Source organism: Pongo abelii, chromosome 12 (assembly GCF_028885655.2).
Source record: "Pongo abelii isolate AG06213 chromosome 12, NHGRI_mPonAbe1-v2.0_pri, whole genome shotgun sequence".
Lineage (NCBI taxonomy): Eukaryota > Metazoa > Chordata > Mammalia > Primates > Hominidae > Pongo > Pongo abelii.
Window position 1 is genome coordinate 106243870 of NC_071997.2, and position 19173 is coordinate 106263042.

Consider the following 19173-nt stretch of genomic DNA (forward strand, 5'->3'; position numbering starts at 1 on the left):
TCACTGTGTTATTCATGATGGTCTCCATCTCCTGACCTCATGATCCGCCCACCTCAGCCTCCCAAAGTGCTGGGATTACAGGCGTGAGCCACTGCGCCCGGCCAGCAATTTCTTATAAAGCTAAGGGTACTTATCCTGTGACATAACCATTCTGTTCTTAGGAATTTCCTCAAGAGAAATAAAATTATATTTTCAGAAAAAGACTCACATGAATGTTTACAGCAACTTTGCTCATATAGCCAACCCTGGAAGCAAGCCAAAAGTTTATCATCAACAGAGAAATGGACCAACAAGTTGTGGTATATGCATACAACAGGCTATTACTCTACAAATAAAAATCAATACATTACTTATATATGCGACAACATGGATGAATGACAAAAACATTACATTGACCAAAAGAAGCCAGACACACAAAAAGTACATTCTGTAGGATACCATTTATATGAAGTTTAAAACAGGCAAACTGATCTTTGGTGCTAGAAATCAGAGCACTGGTTACTAAGGGACTAGAAATCGACTGGAAAGGGACATGAGAGAACATCTGGAGCAAATGGAAATGTTCTATGTCTTGATTGTGTGGTGGTTATACAGGGAAATGCATTTATTGAAACTCATTGAATTTTACACTTGAGATCCGCGAATGTAAGTTTCACCTAGTTTTAAAAAAAGAAGAGAGACTCACACCTAAAATACCTAAAACTTGAAAAATATTATATAAGATGAGGAAAAAAATTATTTCTGATTACATACTACCAAAAATAAGCTACAAACGTGATTCATAATAGAAGAAGCCATTTTTATATTTAGCACATAACTTAAAGGTCTAAAGGAGAAGCGAGCTGGGCGCAGTGGCTCACGCCTATAATCCCAGCACTTTGGGAGGCCAAGGCAGGAGGATCACTTAAAGTCAGGAATTTGAGACCAGCCTGGCCACATGGTGAAACCCTGTCTCTAATAAAAATACAAAAAAAGTTAGCCAGGCGTGGTGGTGCACGCCTGTAATTCCAGCTACTTGGGAAGCTGAGGCAGGAGAATCACTTGAACCCAGGAGGTGGAGGTTGCAGTGAGCGGAGATCACGCCACTGCACTCCAGCCTGGGTGACAGAGCAAGACTCCGTCTCAAAAAAATAAATTAAAAAAAATAGAATGAAGGAGAAACAAGACTATTTAGTAGACTGAGAATAGCTGTTTCTTATTGAGGGATAAACTGCACCAAATGCTGTTGTAAGCATTATTATTTCCTTCATTTTTAGGGTGAGGAAACAAGGGCAAAGAGAAGTTAATTAGCTTCATCCAGGGCACGCAAACTAGGAAGAGGTAGCTGGGAATTGAACTCAGGGACTCTGGCCCAAGAGCCTTAACCTCTATCCTACACCCGCTTGCCCTTGTAAAGGACTTGATGCTTTACTTAGGCTTTCCCACAACAGTTTCTTGTCAACCTCGTGATGGTGCCAGGACACAGGCTGGTCCAGGATAGTGACCCCCAGCTAACAGATGGTGAGTCTGAGACCCCAAGGGGTTGGATGGCCAGCCCCCAGACCTCCAGCCCATGGGCCGTTGTGCCAGGCCACACACCTGAGTGGGCCTGGCTCTTTTTCCTGCACACAGGGGTGCCTGAGCCCTGCTTCCTGGTGCTCCATGGGAGTATCTGGCCTTCAAAAGGAATAGATTGATCTGAAGTGGGGAGAGAGAAAATACAGCAGGACCACCACTCAGAGAGCCGCTGTAGAGGAAGAGAGGGAGAGGAGACGCCAGGACATGGGAGTGTCGCGGGAGGGAATGGGACTATTTGCTGAGCTCTGTACAGCCCAGCCCAGGCAGTGCATACAACGAGGCTTTGCTGATTTTAAATAACGCGAGGAAATAGCAGCCCCAGGTCTGAGTCACCAGCAGAGTTTTACTCTATCTCTCAGTTCACACAGGGACAACAGCAATGGTAGGCACTGCTGGGAGACAGGCCAGTGGGCTGGGCCCTGGCAAAATCATGACGTCCTTGAAAACAGTCCCAGGACCTTCTCCTTCCCCTTCGGATGGCCCACCACCTCACCCTCTGCCCTTTTGGGACCCCAGCTTCTCTCCAGTCTTGCTTCCACAGGCTGCTCCCTGAGGGCAGACCATTTTTGCTTTTCCCTTCACCATCGGGACTCCCCTGTCCTGTGTCCAGCTCCTTGGGGGCTCCATTCTCTGCTCTATGCTTTCAAACATTTCCTTACACTGTTCTCTCTGCCTGGATTTCCCTCCTTTTCCTTGCTTCCCAGTCTCTCTGAATATCCAGATTTCTTCTGGTCTTCTAGCGTCAATGCCTGTGCCTCTGCAATGCCTCCTTAATCCATTACATTGAGAGTCATTGCTCCTTTTCCTGTGTTCTCACTTTATTTACACTTTTTGCATGCCAATGACAAAATTCTGCCTTATATCATCAGCAGAATTTTCCATGTCTGATATATCTCCTCTGGATTGTAATACACTCTTAAAGGCATCGTTCAGATTCGAATGATCTTTGTACAACTCCCCTCTGTGAAGGCCAAATGGCACACAAGCCAGGGGAAAGAAAGCCCTGGTTGCCTGTGGAAATGAAGGAACACACATGGGCTGGCAGCCATGTCCCTGCACACCTGCCTTTTCTCAGAGGCGTGGCCCTAGCAGGGTAAGCTGTCTGGACGAGGGAGCTATTTTGTGCAGATGGAACATTTTGTCCCCTTAAATCATGTCCCATGAAAGGCCAGCATGCCATCCTGCTTCTGAAACAAGCACTGAGCTCGTCTCCATTTAGGAGAAGATCTGCCGTGTGGGTATTTTTAAATGGTGAATGGAGAAATGGGTATATCTGATACCATGGCGCTTGTTACACTTTGAGCACAGACTCTGCTATTCATACTCCATCTATTGACTCAGGGAGGAGTTTATTTCAAACCAAACAGCTCAGCTATCCCAGGAGCAGCTGCCTCAGAAGGAAGGAGGATGCTGTTCTCTTTTCCCCATCTAACCTCCTTCTCACTCGATCCATAACAGCCTTTCCATGCAAGGAAAAGGCTATTTTCTTTCAAGCTTTATTCTCCATCTACCCTGTGGCAAGAAAGGGGATTGGATATTGGGATTTTTAATGGTTTTGTCTGAAAGCCATTTAAAATGAAGCTGGAATGTCAACAAGACTGACGTTGAATGGAGTAGATGTGAAGTGGAAATGAACTTGAAACGAGATGGGGTTAGTCATTCCCCTGATCACTCAGAACAGATGATGGAGGTCCCCTGGGTCTGCTCCAGTGAACAGAACAGAACCACTTGAATACTGCCAGCCACTGTTCGTACATACCCTCCTGAAATGGCTCTTCCAAAATGCTGAAGGACATTTTGTTTTCTTAATCATTTGGCCTTTTGACTGTTTCTGTATGATTGATGTGTTTCAGCAAACCTTTTTTAAAAAAGAATATCTAGAGGTAAATTTAGCTCATCCTGTTTGAGAATATTCACCATCTCTAAATCCCCAGGGCCTAAATCAATGAGGTTTTAGCACATTTCGAAACAGAACCCTGATGTATAAATTCTGCAATGGCTGATTTCACGTATTTTACTTCCTCTCTAACAAAGCTATGGAAAAATGCACAAGCAGGGGAGGGTTTGAGCCTCAGTGCTTCCTACAGATGTGAATCTGACACCACCTTGGAGCAGGACCCCTCCCCACCCTCTCCCAATCCTCGGCTGGGTTGTTCCATTTTTCACTCCAAGAGACCTTGGAGGACAGCTATCTCCAAGGCTTATTAAAATCTTCCAGGATGCAAAGGTCTTTGATTATTCAGAGCAGAAGGTCTTTAGGGAAAGCCCCCATACACAAACATGCTCAGCTGATTCTCAATTTATATTGTGTGTTACCTGTGGGGAAAATTAAAAGCTCAAACCTCAGGCACTTTCCCTCTCCTCCCTTGATTGCCCGGGTGCTTGTTGTTGAGATATTTCTTGTTGATTTTTTTGTTTTTTATGTCCCTGGCTAGTGCTAAAGATTCTTTCTTTCCCATCATGTTTACTTCACATCTCTTTTCTGTATAGATAGCTTCTGCTTTATGGCTTTTTCCTCCTTATCTCAGATGCAGCCAGCCCTTCCCCACCTGCCCCCGCCCCAAAACACACACACGAACACACACCCTTTCAGACTGCATCCACACCCTCCGTTTCAGTGGATCTGACATCAACGACCCCGCCACCCCCGGCCCTCATCAGAGGGGAGCTCTGCATTGAATTAGGACTAGCTCCCGGGTCATAAAAGTTGCTAGGACCCTGGAGAGCTCTTACTAAACAGATGAGGCCACCAATGCCAGAGGAGAGAGGTCAGTTCCTGGAGGGAACGAGCCTGCTTTGCTGAGCCCCCTTCCTTGCCCAGCCCCCAGACCTATCACAGGGAAAGTTCAGAGGAGCTCTGACCCCTCCAGTATCTCCTTGGCCTGACGCCGCTCTAGCCCGGGCTCCCAGGTTTTCTGTAGGGAGAGGAGCACAGTCCGCTCCACCCATGCCATGGGCTTCATCAGTGACAACCCAGACTCACCCCCAAATAGGAATGGCTTCAACCTGGAGACAGCCCTTCAGTGAAATGGTTTATGCTGGTGGAGATTTAAAGGTATTTGTCTTTTGACTGGGTGCGGTGACTCACACCTATAATCCCAGCAGTTTGGGAGGCTGAGGTGGGCGATCACTTGGGGTCAGGAGTTCGAGACCAGCCTGACCAACATGGCGAAACCCCATCTCTACTAAAAGTAAAAAAATTAGCTAGGCATGGTGGCACATGCCTGTAATCCCAGCTACTAGGGAGGCTGAGGCACGAGAATCATTTGAACCCGGAAGGCAGAGGTTGCGGTGAGCCAAGATTGCACTACCACACTCCAGCCTGGGTGACAGAGCAAGACTCTGTCTCAAGACAAACAAACAAAAAAGGTGTTTGTCTTTCAATTACAAAAATCAAGCATGGTCACTGAAGAAAAATTCAAATTCACTTTTTTTTTTTTTTTTTTGTCTTTCGGCCAGGTGCGGTGGCTCATGTCAAAGTATGCTGCTTTCCATATCTTCTCACTCTCCCTCCCTGGGAATAACCACTTTCTTTTTTATTTTATTTATTTATTTTTTTGAGATGGAGTTTTGCTCGTTGCCCAAGCTGGAGTGCAATGGCACAATCTTGGCCCACCGCAACTTCCACCTCCTGGGTTCAAGCGATTCTCCTGCCTCGGCCTCTCAAGTAGCTGGGATTACAGGCATGCGCCACCACGCCCAGCTATTTTTGTATTTTTAGTAGAGACGAGGTTTCTCCATGTTGGTCAAGCAGGTCTCGAACTCCCGACCTCAGGTGATCCGCCCGCCTCCCAAAGTGCTGGGATTACAGGCGTGAGCCACTGCCCCCGGGGGGGGGGGGTAACTACTTTCAATGGTTTGAGATGTTTGTCTCTTCATAGAAGAAATATATGCATATAATTTGGATTTTGTTTTTTTTTAATTAACGGAGTTCTAGTATACATGCTGCTTTTTTTCCCTTACCATGGAATTGACAGAGGATAATAAATTAATTCTAAGCAACAAATTTTTCTTTATCCCATCCTGTCTCTAGGTTTCTCCTCACAGAAATTACAACCCCTCCTCTTGTGGTTCATCCCACCCCTAAAACAGTATTTATCCTCCCTTCTCTGTACCATTACTGTTTCTTGTGCGAAATCGTACCTTGGAGTAGGTACTGAATGGTGTTGTACTGGAGGCCTGGCGCTGTGACTCACGCCTGTAATCCCAGCACTTTGGGAGACCAAGGTGGGCGGGTCATTTGAGGTCAAGAGTTCCAGATGAGCCTGGCCAACATGGTGAAACCCCGTCTCTACTAAAAATACAAAAATTAGCTGGGCATGGTGGCGGGAGCCTGTAATCCCAGTTACTCGGGAGGCTGAGGCAGGAGAATCGCTTGAACCCAGGAGGCAAAGGTTGCAGTGAGCCGAGATCGTGCCACTGCACTCCAGCCTGGGGACAGAGCAAGACTCTGTCTCAAAAAAAAAAAAATGATGTTTCCCTTGCACTGGTGCCCTGTTGGCTCCTGGCCTCCCTTCTAGACCATCAGCTAGCTACCTGTGGGTGGGAGCCTGTGCCTTTGTCATTGGTCCATCCTCTATCCCGAGGCCCCGGGACATGATCTGGAACAGCAGAGACTCCAGCGGCTGTTTCTCAAAGTGAACTGAACTAGCTGGTGTTTCCCACACGTTGGAGCCCCCTCAACCTGCCCTCAATTCTCTCCTGATTTATTTCTCCCCACATCTTGGGCCAGTTCCAACTGGACTAGCAAAGAGGGCAGCTTTACCTCTGTGCTCCCAACATGCCCTACTGCATGGCATATGGATGGGCGAGCCTGGGACAATGTGTGTCCATCTCACACACTCTCTACTTCCCATGCCAGTGGGGAAAGTGGGGGCAGGAATAGAGCCCAGGAGGGAACTGCCAGAGACTGTCTTCTCTGCTAAGGCTGACAGGAAGACGGACAACAATGACAGTGGTGGAAGGGGAAGGCCCTTGGCCCACGGGGAATGGCTGTCTGGGAGCTGACTTGTTGTTGGGGGCCTGGTTTGGGCAGGAGCCCCTGGGGTGGCTGCAGAAGGAGGCTGGGCTTCACAGACCCCCGTCGGCAGGCAGGGGCTACGCCCCCTATACCAGGCTTCTGCTCAGGGCAGCAGAGCCCGGAGCCACCAGCAGAGCTGGGGAGGCTGCAGAGGAGGCTGAGAGATCCATGGAGGAAGAGCATGGTGGAGAAGAGTGCCTGGGGTCCACTTCCACGGCCACTCTGACCAGCCTGGGCCTTCTGTGCCTTAGCATTCCCGTTCCTAACATGGAACTCATGGCCTTTGACCCGCTTCCCTAACGAGGCTGCTGAGAGGGTCAGAGAAGAAGCCGCATGGGGACTGGCCTCACCCTGGGAGAGGTGTGCAAGCCACAAGGTCCCATGTTGCATGACAAGTCAAATGCTGTTAGGATGACTCCCAGGATGAGGAGGTCTGACCCCACGCTCGTCGTCTGGACAGCTCTGACCCTAGAATTTATTTCCTCTTTCCCCACAGGGCAATCTTTCTACTCTCGGGTCCTGGAGAACTGTGAGGATGTGGCTGACTTTGATGAGGTAGGAGGCCCAAGACCCCCCCTCCCTCAGCCCTGATCCCAGAGGGGAACAGCCACCCTTTGCTGCCTCTTGCAGGCACACACTGGCCCCAAATCCCAGGCACTGGCCTGCTCTGAGCCCCTCACCTCTCAGCTGCTTCCTGAAGGAGGTGGTAAGGAGGGTGTGCAGGAACTCCCTCCCCCATATTCCCCCCAGAAATCTCTGCACAGGTGAGCCCCGTGTGCAAATACATGAGGAATAGCAGCCTGGCCCACCTCGACGGTCCTGCTGGGTCTGGGCCTGTTATTCCCTGTAGAGAAAGAGCCCACAGGTGCTGTAGACCTGAATGTGAGCCACCAGCTGAGGGCTCAATGAGGCAGGCGAGTGTTGGGGACATCGCAAAGGCCAGTCTGTGTCGGTCCTCAAGGGTTGAAGAGCAGGGCAGCCCCGGCACTGAGGTGGGAGCCCCGGTCACCAGGGAAACATTGTCAAGCACCCCACCTGAGTGAGGGCGCCATCTCCAGACCTCGAGGGGAAACATGGGGAACAGAAGACAGTCTGGATTTTCAGCAACAGCTCTGGTGGTGCCATGAGAAAAGGTGTGAGCTGCTGGTCTATTGACAACGATTTTTCTCAATCCTCACTCCAGCTGGGCTGTTGTCACAATTTTATCAGCAAAGGAGTGGGCGACACCATCCCACGGGGGTGCCCGGGATCAGTGAGAGGGCTTACAACGCTTCCCTCTCCCTGCTCGTCCCCTCGGCACCTGGCCGGGCTGGGAGCCCCATCCTCACACACACACCAGCTCGAGCAGCCTGCGGCCTCCTCCTCCTCCTCACATTCTTTCATCTATGTGTTTGCTGCTTCCAGAATCTATATTCCCCTCTGGCTGCTGTAGTTTCTCCAGGCTTGACTTTAGGGTGAGGGCCAGCAGTCATCCGTCACCATCTTAGCACAAACTGGAAGCTCTGTAGTGACCCTCAAATAGTGTACCCCCTCTCCCCTGGGCTTGGCTCTCCTGCTTGGCTCTGTGGGCGCTGGGAAGGGCCTCATGGCAGACTGTGCCTCTTGAGGTTGGCTGCTGGCGTTCGGCTGAGCAGCCACCAGACTGACACTTGGCACCAGCTGTCTCCCCCTCCTCCTGAAACCGGGCCACACGATGTGGCTGTGTCCATCGACCCAGACCTGGAGACACTGGGAGCAAAGCCTCACTCCTCTCTCAGGCTTAGGCACAGCCATCAACCGTCGCAGCCCAGCACCACGCCCTCCCCAACCACTTCGGGGCGGAGTTGCCACAATCTCTCTGGTACGTCCCCACTGCTACGCAGGACAGGTGAATCGCTCATTTAAAGTGAATCACTAGAGCTAAGGAAGTTTCTGTTCTCACCTTCTCTCCCTCCTGGCTGTACAATGACCTCAGTTTCTAAACCCACCACCATCTTTATCAAATGGGTTGGTGATGGGTGTGGAGGTCTCTGTGAAATGATGAACAAAATGAAGGGTTATGGTGAGAGTGGAATAATGGCTGCCTACTGAGACAGCTGTCATAGAGGCTTCAGGCTTGCCCCATTACACACCCGGCCTGCTCCCTCCCCTCCCCATTTCCTCAGTCAGGGCACTGGGCTGGCTGGGAGAAGATGCCAGCAGCCTGGCCCAGTTTCCCATAGTCCTACCTCCCTGGGCTTCTGCCCAATAATCCACCAGGCACAGGATCTGACTCCCTCCTCCCAAGACTCCCAGGGGACATGTCAGCCCAGGCGTCCAGCCAGGCGGCAACCTGATGCCCCTTCCAAGGGCACTGCCACCCTTTTCCATGCCCAGCACCCCGGATACCTGAGCCACAGGTATGCATGACATTCAAAGTTAATCACCGTGTCCTTCCTCTTCCCAACTCTGCCCAACCCGCCTCAGGGGGAGAGTGTCTCTGCTGGCCCTGAACAAGGGGCCACATTCTGAGCATCTAATGCATGCCAGGCCGGGCTTGAGATACCCCAGAGGGAGGAACCTGGGCTTAACACCCCATGATGATTTGTATGGGAGCTTAGGGATGGCATAGCCAGAGTCAGTGTGGAGAGACTGGGGCGGGGCAGAAGCCAGGCAGTTATGGGAGGAAGCACATGACTAGGGTCAGAGAGCAGGGCACGCGATGGGGAGAAGTGGCTCCTTCCCCGGGGAAAGTGCTGCCCGCCCACTGGGGAGACAGGGAAGTTTCTGGTTGTTGCAATGAGGAGCCTACTGGCATTTAGTGGGGCGGGGAGCAAGGATGCAGAATGACTTGCAATGCTCAGGCCATCCCACGCTTCCCACCTGGGAGCCCCGTGAGAAGATGGTGGTAGCCCCAGCAGCAGCACTGAGCTGCTTCCTGAGCCGTGCCCCTTCCACTCAATCTCTGAAATCATCCACAGACGAAATCAGGCTCAGATGGTAACTACCCTTCCCCAGGTGACAGAGCTGGAAGCGGCCAAGCCAGGGTTCTGAATTCATATGTAGATTAGACCTAAGCCCTCTCTGGATACAGTGATAGGGCCTGACTCCCACCACCCCTGCAAGGCCCGTGTTGGAATCTCTCCACACCCCCGCCTCCATTTCTCCCTGTGCAAAGTGGCCACAGCCCTGGCCACCACTGGTCAGCAGTGCGCATCCCACAAAGCAGGTAGGCCACCCTCCCATTCCCTATTCAGGAAGGGCCCGGAGGCCCAGGTCAGCCCAATCCCAAAGATAGCCTGGAGCCATACCCTGGCTTTAACCTTTCTCCCTAGACCCAGTGGACAAGTCGTAAACTTCCCTGGCTTCCCCCTGAAAGAACCTGCCTGCCAGTGGTTCCAGAATATCCTGGGAAAGAGCCCTTTCAAATCCCCCTGAAGTCTCTTGACTTTCCAGAAAGCCTCTTCTCTTTGCCTTACTCTGCCCAGGGCCTGCCAGAGCCGGCTTAGTGAGACACACAGGCCTGGAAGTCATGAGACCTGCACCACAGTCCTTGCTGAGGAACCTCTTTGGGCCTTGGATTCCCCTTCTGTAAAAGAGGGATATGCTCCCTGCGCTACCTGCCCCACGGGACTGTCACAAGGCTAAAAAAACATGAAATGAGAGACAAGAAAGCAAATGTCTCTCACAGCTCTACTAGGTAAGGGATTCCAAGCAAGGGAGGGGCCCCTCCTTTGCTCAGGCATGGGTGAGAGGGGCTGCAGCAGCTGGACTTAGGAACCTGAGTGGGGAGGAGGATGCTGTGGAAGAAAGACAATGCTCTCTACAACAATGGGTGGAAACAGAGCCTGGACATGGTGTCTCCTTTCCCAGAGGCTGGAACCTGAGCTCCTACATTTAACCTACAACACTGGAAAAGCTAGGGAGAGACAGAGAAAGACCCAGCCTTTGTGCCCTGGGGAAGCAGGAGTAGCTACCTTTAGCCAGTTTGGTTTGGCTCTAACACAGGCCCTCTGTGGACCAGGCCCCAGGGGAGAGGCCAGAGTAACAATAGTACTTGTGCCAATGATAAGAAGAACTGCTGCTATTTACTGAGCACTTAGTGTGTGGCAAGATGGGCTGAGAGCTTGACACAAGCATTAGACTCACTAGAACTTGCTGGATTGGTAGCATCCTAGGTGATAAGGAGCCACACCAGGATTTAAACCCAAGTCTATCTGATTCCAGGACCTATGGTCGTTTGCAAAGTAGACAAGACTCAGCCCTGCCCTCAAGGGGCTCAGTCTAGTGGGCAGATGGACCCACTACAAACAAGGAGGGACCCTGGGCCTTCTGAGCCAAGAGGAGGAAGAGGTCACCAGCCTGGGGGATGACAGGGCAGGGGAGCCTGGCCTTATCAGCCCCTTTCTGCTTGTACCTGGAAGTCATGGCTGTTACCTCCTGGAGGCCAGAAACGCACCTATCTTGTTCATCATTGGCCTGGCACCCAGCATGGAGTTCAGAAAATGTTGGCAAGTGAAAGAACGAACAAAACAGGCACCCAGCATGGAGTTCAGAAAATGTTGGCAAGTGAAAGAATGAACAAAACAGTGACATTCACTAGGACTGGCACCTGTCACCACAGGCCTGTGTCCAGACCGAGTGGGCTCAGCAAGGCTAGTGGTACATCAAGCCCTTTGCTGTGGCCTGGATAGAAAGGAAGCCGGCAAGGCACAGATGAGATCACCTAGAGGGACTTTAGATCAGCTTGATCTCTAAGGTTAGAGATCATCTAGTTTAACCCTCTTGTCTTGCACTTGAAGAAACAGGTCTTAGAGTGGGGAAGAGAATTGCCCAAGAAGACCAGCTGAGATCTGAGATCCTACATTTAACTTACAACTCTAAAGAAGCTGGGGAAAGAGACAGAGACGAAGACAGAAACAGAGACAGAGAGACCCAGCCTTTGTGTCCTGGGAAAGTGAAATAGCCACACTAGGGATACTGGGCCCAGGTCTTTAAGCTCGCAAACCCATCTCTTTCCATTATACTCTAAATCAGCAGTCCCCAACCTTTTTAGCACCAGGGACTGGTTTCGTGGAAGACAGTTTTTCCACAGACTGGGATGGTGGTGGCTGGGGGTGATTTTGGGATGAAACTGTTCCTCCTCAGAACATCAGGCATTAGATTCTCTTAAGGAGTGCACAGCCTAGATCTCTTGCATGTGTAGTTCACAGCAGGGTTCACACTCCTATGAGAATCTAATGCGGTCCCTGATCTGACATTAGGTGGAGCTCTGGCAGGAATACTCGCTCACCTGCCGCTCACCTCTTGCCGTGCGGCTCCGTTCCTAACAGGCCATGGACTGGTACTGGTCTGTGGCCCGGGATTTGGGGACCCCTGCTCTAAAGCTTTGGAGTGCATCTCAATATTTTCCCCCAAACCTATAGCCCTGTCCCTTTAAGGATGCTACCTTGCTGATTTAGGATGGTTCCAGGCCCAGTCAGTGGCCAGGCTGGACATAATCCAGGTCATTCTCCAATGTACATCAGGGAAACCTTTTTTGCGGAGTCCTAGATCACTTGGGCTGATAGGATGCAGAACCCTGCGCCCCAGCCAGCACCAACCAGGTCAGGGCTAAGCCTAGACCGGGAAACTGGGTCAGGACTCAGCACTCCCCAGGCTCCTGAGACCACCCCCTCCAACAGAGGCCCTCTTTCCCTCCCTGTCTGTACTACCTGCCACCTTGCTTCTGTCAACAGTCCTATCCCAGGCTGCTATTCCAGGTCTGCGTCTGTCTCCAGAACTACCCAGGACCATCCCCAGGACTGAGAAACAACCCTGCATCCCTGCGTTCTGCACAGCGTCATGCACAGAGCCTGGCACACAGCAAGTGCTCAGCAAATATTCACCCCCAGCATGGGGCTTGCTGGCTCGTGACATCTTGAGTGACTGTGTTTGGCTTAACTGCTACTTGAGTTCCCCAGCAGTACCAGGCTTCAGGAGAGGATTCAGTGTAGTGGATTAAGCCCTGAGGACTGAACTCCAGACTAAGCATCCTGAGACTTGAGTTTGAATCCTGCCTCTGCCACCAACCAGCCTTGTGCCCGTGGGCAACTCTCGCCTCTCCACTTTCCCACTTGTAAAAGGAGCACACCTTTGCCATGTTGCTGTGAGCTTGGTTATGGGTAAAAGGTGCTCTGGAAGTACTAAGTGCTACCCAGATGAAATTCTTCCTTCAGAAGCCCTTTTCCTTCCGTCTTTTTTTTTTTTTTTTTTTTTTGAAGCGGAGTCTTGCTCTGTCACCCAGGCTGGAGTGCAGTGGTGCCATCTTGGCTCACTGCAACCTCTGCCTCCTGGGTTCAAGTGATTCTCCTGCCTCAGCCTCCCAAGTAGCTGAGATTACAGGCGTGCACCACCACACTCGGCTAATTTTTGTATTTTAGTAGACACAGGGTTTCACCATGTTGGCCGGGATGGTATCAAACTCCTGACCTCAAATCATCCGCCCACTTTGGCCTCCCAAAATGCTGGGATTGCAGGTATGAGCCACTGCGCCCAGCCCCCTTTCCTTCATTCTAATAGCTCACAAGTTCAATACCATGGTCAGGAGAGGAGTGTAGCTCCCAAACCCTCAAAGTCCTCATCTCGTCTTGCTATGTTCTCAGCATATCACCCCAAATGGAGGAAAGGACATAACCACAAAAACGAGGAGACAATGAAAAATGAAATTAGGGAAGAGAAGACGCAGTGAAAGAGACATGTGAAATCCACAGGCCAAGGCAGAAGAGGAAAGTGATGGCGGCGAGGGGGAGGGAGGTGGCATGACAAGGAGACGAGGCAGCTGCAGACCTGCACAGAGTTCCCACTGGGAAGATCTAAACTAAACACATTCTGCAGTGCTGTGTCACTTACAACTACTGTCACCTGTGAGATCTCATTTGATTCTCTCAATTGCCCTCTAAGGTAGACATTGTCACCCCCCCCATTTCACAGATGGGGAAGCTGAGGCACAGCTAGTGAATGGCAGAGCCAGGGCTAGAACCCAAGTCTCCTGACTCAAACTCAGAGTTTCTGCAACACCATGGAGACTCCTAGTCTACATGAGATACAAACCTCGGTGTTGTCAGAAGAACAAAAAGAAGCAAAGGGTGGGCATGTCCTTTGGAGCTCTGTGAGGTACCCAGAGCTCACAGACACTGCCTTAGCAAAGGAAGGAGTCAGTAATGGGAGATGGGGCTGGAAATGCTGTCTGGGCACAGCAAGGGGGCCTCTGGGTGCTAGGAAAGGGAATCCCCACCTGTTTCAGGGAGCTGTGGAGGAGCCATTGAAAAGTTTTAACAAAGGAGAGATAAAAAGAGAGGAAAATTCAACCCAAAAAGTCTCCTTCTTACAGCCCATGCCTCTGCTTCCAGGGAGGCCAAATGGGAGTAACCCCCAGTTCCAGACCCTGAATCACTTCCCTCCAGCCAGAAGGCCCGTCACCCTCCGAGGCCCCACACGGATGCCAGGACCCCACCTAGAGGTGCCGGCTTGATCGGTCTCCAGGCCTGGGCCTTGGGACTTTTAAAAGCTTCTGGAATGGATTGCAGTTCCAGCCAAGATGAAGAACCCAAGAGAGAGACAGAGGGAGACAGAGACAAAGGGAGAGATAGAGACAGAGAGAGAAAATGATGAAAGAAAACATGTGGTGAGGAGAAGAAAGCACAGGAATGACACGGAAGGGAAGGAAAAGAGAAATGAGGGGAAATCCTCATGTGGGTGGAAAATGCGGGAGGGAGACAGGGGAGGAAAGAAAGGAACCTGTAAGGGGGGAGAAAGTCAGAGACTGAAGAAGCTGCTGTGACTCAGTGAGGACCCTGTCTTCTCCCTTGCCCGGGAAGTTGCTGTGACTCAGTGAGGACCCTGTCTTCTCCCTTACCTGGAAAGCCTCCAAGAAGAACTTTCCCCCCTGACATGGGCAGGAACTGCCCAGACCCGGCTGACAAATTTCTGAAAGGGCACCTGAGCCACACACCTACACACGCTTCCCCTGCTTATTCTTATCTGCAGTCCCCCTGTCTCCTGTACCCTCCCTGACTCCCGACTCTCACTCAACAAACTGGCCCTCACCCCGCAGCCAGGCAGCCTCCCTCCCCAGGTCCCTTAGCCTCAGCCTCCGGCCACCGTTCAACACCCCCCCCCTTTCACAGGGCCATCTCCAAAGTCATGTCCTTTGTCTCCTGATCTTTCTCTCCTTCCAGTGCCAAAATCCCACCCACAGACCCCCAAGGGGACCAATCACCCCTCCCCGCTTCATCCCCAGTAAACCGAATCTTGGTGGCTCCTGCGGCACCACCACTCCCACGCAGTTCCCTGGCTGATGAGCTGCGCCTTCCTGGGCTGCTTTATTTCCCTACAGCCCCATAAAAGCAGCCTCATTAAGAAAACCACACACTCTGCTGAGCTGCCAGAGGCATCCAGAAGCTGGAGCCGCAGCCGCTGAATGAGGCCTGTGGGCCGGGCTGCCTCCACTTCCTGGGCCTCTCAGCCTACCCTTCTGCCCTGTGCTCACCTCCCCTCTAAAGCCCTCCCTAGGCCCTGCTCAGAACCCTCCCCACCCCACCCCGCAGACCCCTCTCCCGCTCCTCCGCTTCTTCCTCCCTCTCATGCCAGGGCCAGGTCCTCCCTGGGACTTAGCAAGTCCTGAAGGGAGATGTCACAAAGGCCGTTTTCCTGAGACAGGCCCTGCCCACACTGGGCAGTGACCCGCGGTGCTGGCCCAGTGTGCCCAAGCCCTCCAAGTCCCCAGGCTGGGAGAAGGAATCTCAGCTTTGGGAATGGCAAACGTGCAGGGTGGGCTCACAGAAGCCTCCTCCCCAGGGCCTGCTCAGCCACCAACAGAGTGCTCCAAGTCAAACATCTGCTCTGAGGCCGAGTTCCTTGTTTATAAAGCACACAGAAGCCATTACCCGCCTCTCTGGCCATTGGAAAGACTAAATGAATGAATATGCACATAGAGCATTCAGACCCCTGCATAAGAAAAAGTTCCCCAGAAATGGCAGCGATTATTACTATTATTATTTACTACTGGCCTATTGAGCAGTCTGAATTTGGTAGGGTATAAAAATGGAACTAAAAAATAAAAAGTCACTGCCTTCCACCCGATCTGTCAAAATCCTCCCTGACACGGTCTCTCCACAGCATCTTGAGCAGACCTCAGCGCTGTCTGGTCCTGTCCAGAAGGGCTTCCTACTCCAGTCTGGCATCCTGTTCACCCCTGGCCATCCTCCTTCCCTGAGCCCATGCTTGTGGCTCAGGACGTGGAGTGGGACAGGGACCCCTGCTGAGGCCCTCCACATCCTCCCCTGGTGAGCAGCCCATGGAAGAAGTGTCATCAGATCACTCTACCCCACTTGGCCAATGGAGCGCAAATCGATGACTTGCCACAGCCAACAGTGGCAGGCTGGGCTCCTTGCCCTGCCGTGCTCCGTGGGTCTCCTGCCAGTCCACTGTCCTGCAGATGCCACTGGGGATTTGCATGCCACGCTGCCCCTCTTGCAGGTACCTAATCGCCATGAGCTGTTTCCCCAAGAAGTACCACAAAAACACTATGCCCAGGACAGAATTCTTCCCACCTTTCCCTCCCCCAGTCTTCTTTCCCATCCCAGGAAGGTGGGCTGGGTGATGGTTGGAGGTAACAGGGCCTTTGAGGAAGCCCTAGGAAGATGTCTGGCTCTGCCCATTGGCAGCTTTTTACAGAATGGGGCACTGGGCCACTTTAACCTCTGTTTTGAGCCATTGTTGCCACTTCTAGGGCACCAGGAAAAATCCCAATCAAATTCCTACTCATCACTAACATTAAGTTAGGGAGGAAGCAACAAAGAAGTGGTAAGGATGAATCTAGAAACAGTGAGTTGGGGACAAGCTGTGGGCCTGACCCCAATAACACTAATCAGCTCAAACCTGTCCCCGATGTTACCACTGGCAGAGTAAGGAGTGGTTTGAACTCAACGTAGGAGTCTGGGGCAGAGCCTGCGCCAGTCAGGGTGATTCTGATGGGAGAGAGCTAGAAGCTCACAGCTCCATTCAGCACCCACCAAAAACCAGGCTCACACCCACATTCATTGCTGTCTCCCTGGAACCCAACCACCACCCTGGTTGCACCGCCCTCTCCCAACCCCCCTCAGGAGCTGGGAGGCCATGGAAGCAGTGCTGTGTAGGGAGTCAAAAGTCCTGGTAGGTCCAGGCTCTTCACCTACCACATGACCTTGGGCAAGTCCTGCAACATCTCTGAGCACCATCTTTGAAAGAGGAGTGGGCACCAATGCTGGCTCTACATGGTGGTTGTTGGAACTAAATGAGATTCCAGGTGTCAATGCTTTGTCCCTGGGGAGCACTGGGCCCAAGTGAGGGGCCACTCTGACTGTCGGAGATCCCCACCAGAGATTCCCCTCCCATACCCCGCGGCTCCTACCTGTTATTGCCACCAAAGCTGCAGTTGTCCCTCTCTCCCCAGACGTTTCGGTGGCCGGTGGCCAGCAGCATTGACAGAAATGAGATGCTGGAGATTCAGGTTTTCAACTACAGCAAAGTCTTCAGCAACAAGTAAGTGTGGGATGGGGCAAGACGGGCTGGGCCTGGAGGGGCTGGGAGCCTGCTCTTCTCCTTGGGCTACCCTCTGTTTGGGGCTTAAAAGGGGGACCTACACTCCCAACCTGCCCTGGATTGATCTTCAAAGACCGAAGAAGTCTTGGGCTGGTCTTTGATCTCCATTTTGCTCCCTCTTCTTGTCTTCAGAATCCCCCAGTCCTCCCAGCTGCTGTCAGCCAAGAACACTCCACTCTCCTATCACCCCTGCTGTCTCCAACCCCATCAAAGCTTCCTGTCCCTTTCTTTAAGTCTCCCTCAATGCCATGCTGGGGTACAGTTACCCATTGGAGAGGCGAAGTGGAGGTGGAAGGGCTGATGATCTCCTCCAAGAGACACTCTGTAGCCCTGAGGACAGGCTTGACAGTTTGGGGTGGTGGTTTAGGAGTCAGGCAAGCCTGATCTCAGACACTGAGGTCAGTCATCTACTGTGTGACCCTGGAAAGGTTACATAACCTCTCTGATTTCAATGTGCTTATGTGTGAAAAGGACAAGTATTTACCTCAAAGGGCAGCTGTGAGAATTAAATGAGAGATGTTCACTCACTCATTCAACAATGTTTACTAAGCGCTGATTGTGTATCAGATACTGAACTAGGTGCTGCAGAGGACAGGGTGCCTACCCTCATGGAGCTTGCACTCCACAAGTGAAGTACACCTGCCATACGAGCATTATCACTATGAGGTGTTCAATAAAAGTAGTTGTCATCCTTCTCTCTGGGCCATGAGAAGAATTCAGAAGGATTTGAACAGGCTGGAACAGTGTCTAAGTAATACCTTGGGTTAAAAAATCACAGTGAGGTGTGGCACACACCTGTAGTCCTAGGTCCTTGGGCAGATAAGGTGGGAGGATCATTTGATCCCAGGAATTTGAGGCTAGCCTGGGCAACATAGTGAGATTCCATCTCTTTAAAAGAAATCGGCTGCTCTTATACAAGCTGGAGGTCATGGCTTAACTGTAACGTCCAAGAAGGTGTGGAGGTGTTAGCTCACTGAGGACTCAGAATGACTCAACAGTGGGAGGAGACTACAAACAAAAGAAAAGTAGGCCTCATCCTAAATCATACTAATAGAATTAAAGCACTTCTGATCTGAGCAGGAGAGACAAGGAGTCCATTGCTCTAATACTGGTGGCAGAGAATTCCTGTAGGCACCACCCTATAGTTTCCAGGAGGAAAGGGACTTTAAGTGTTACCTTATAACAAATAGATGAGAGCCTGAAAGGGAAAATCATAGAGGACATATTCATCCATTCGTCCATCCGTTGATCCATTCATCCATCCATCCATCTATCCTTCCTGTTATTCATCCATCTGCCTATCCATTTGTCTGTCCATCAATTGATTTATCCATCCTTCCTTTCTTTCATCCATCCTTCCATCCTTTCATCCATCCATTCATCAATCCATCCCTCCATCCATTTATCAATTTATTTATCCACCCATTTATCCATCTATCCATTCATCTGTCCATCCTTTCATCCATCCTATCCATCCACTCATCCATCCATCCATCCAACCATCCATCCATCTATCCATCCATTCACCCATCCTTCCTTTCATCCATTCATTCATCAATCCATCCTTCCATCTTTCCATCCATTCATCCACCACTTATCCTTTCATCCTTTCCATTCATCCTTCCACCCACTCATCCATTCTTCCATCTTTTTTCTTTTCCTTTTTTTTTGAGACAGAGTCTTGCTCTGTGGCCCACAGTGGAGTGCAGTGGCCTGATCTTGGCTCACTGCAAACTCCGCCTCCCTGGTTCAAGCAATTATTCTGCCTCAGCCTCCTGAGTAGCTGGGATTACAGGTGCTCACCACCATGCCCAGCTAATTTTTGTATTTTTAGTAGAGATGGGGTTTCACCATGTTGGCTAGGTTGGTATCGAACTCCTGACCTCAAGTGATCTACCCTCCTCGGCCTCCCAAAGTGCTGGGATTACAGTCATGAGCCACCACTCTTGGCCCATCCTTCCATCTTTCCATTCACTGATCCATCTATCCATCCATCCATTCTTTCGTTTTTTCAT

General features: G+C 51.2%; 1 protein-coding gene across 1 annotated transcript in view; it reads left to right on the forward strand.

Moving 5' to 3' along the window:
- Positions 1-19173, forward strand: part of OTOF (otoferlin) — a 101314-nt gene that overhangs the window by 13724 nt on the left and 68417 nt on the right. Inside the window, exons 2-3 of the mRNA XM_024242384.2 lie at positions 7074-7132; positions 17010-17098. Coding sequence (XP_024098152.2) covers positions 7074-7132; positions 17010-17098 — 148 coding nt within the window. The remainder of the gene's footprint in view (positions 1-7073; positions 7133-17009; positions 17099-19173) is intronic.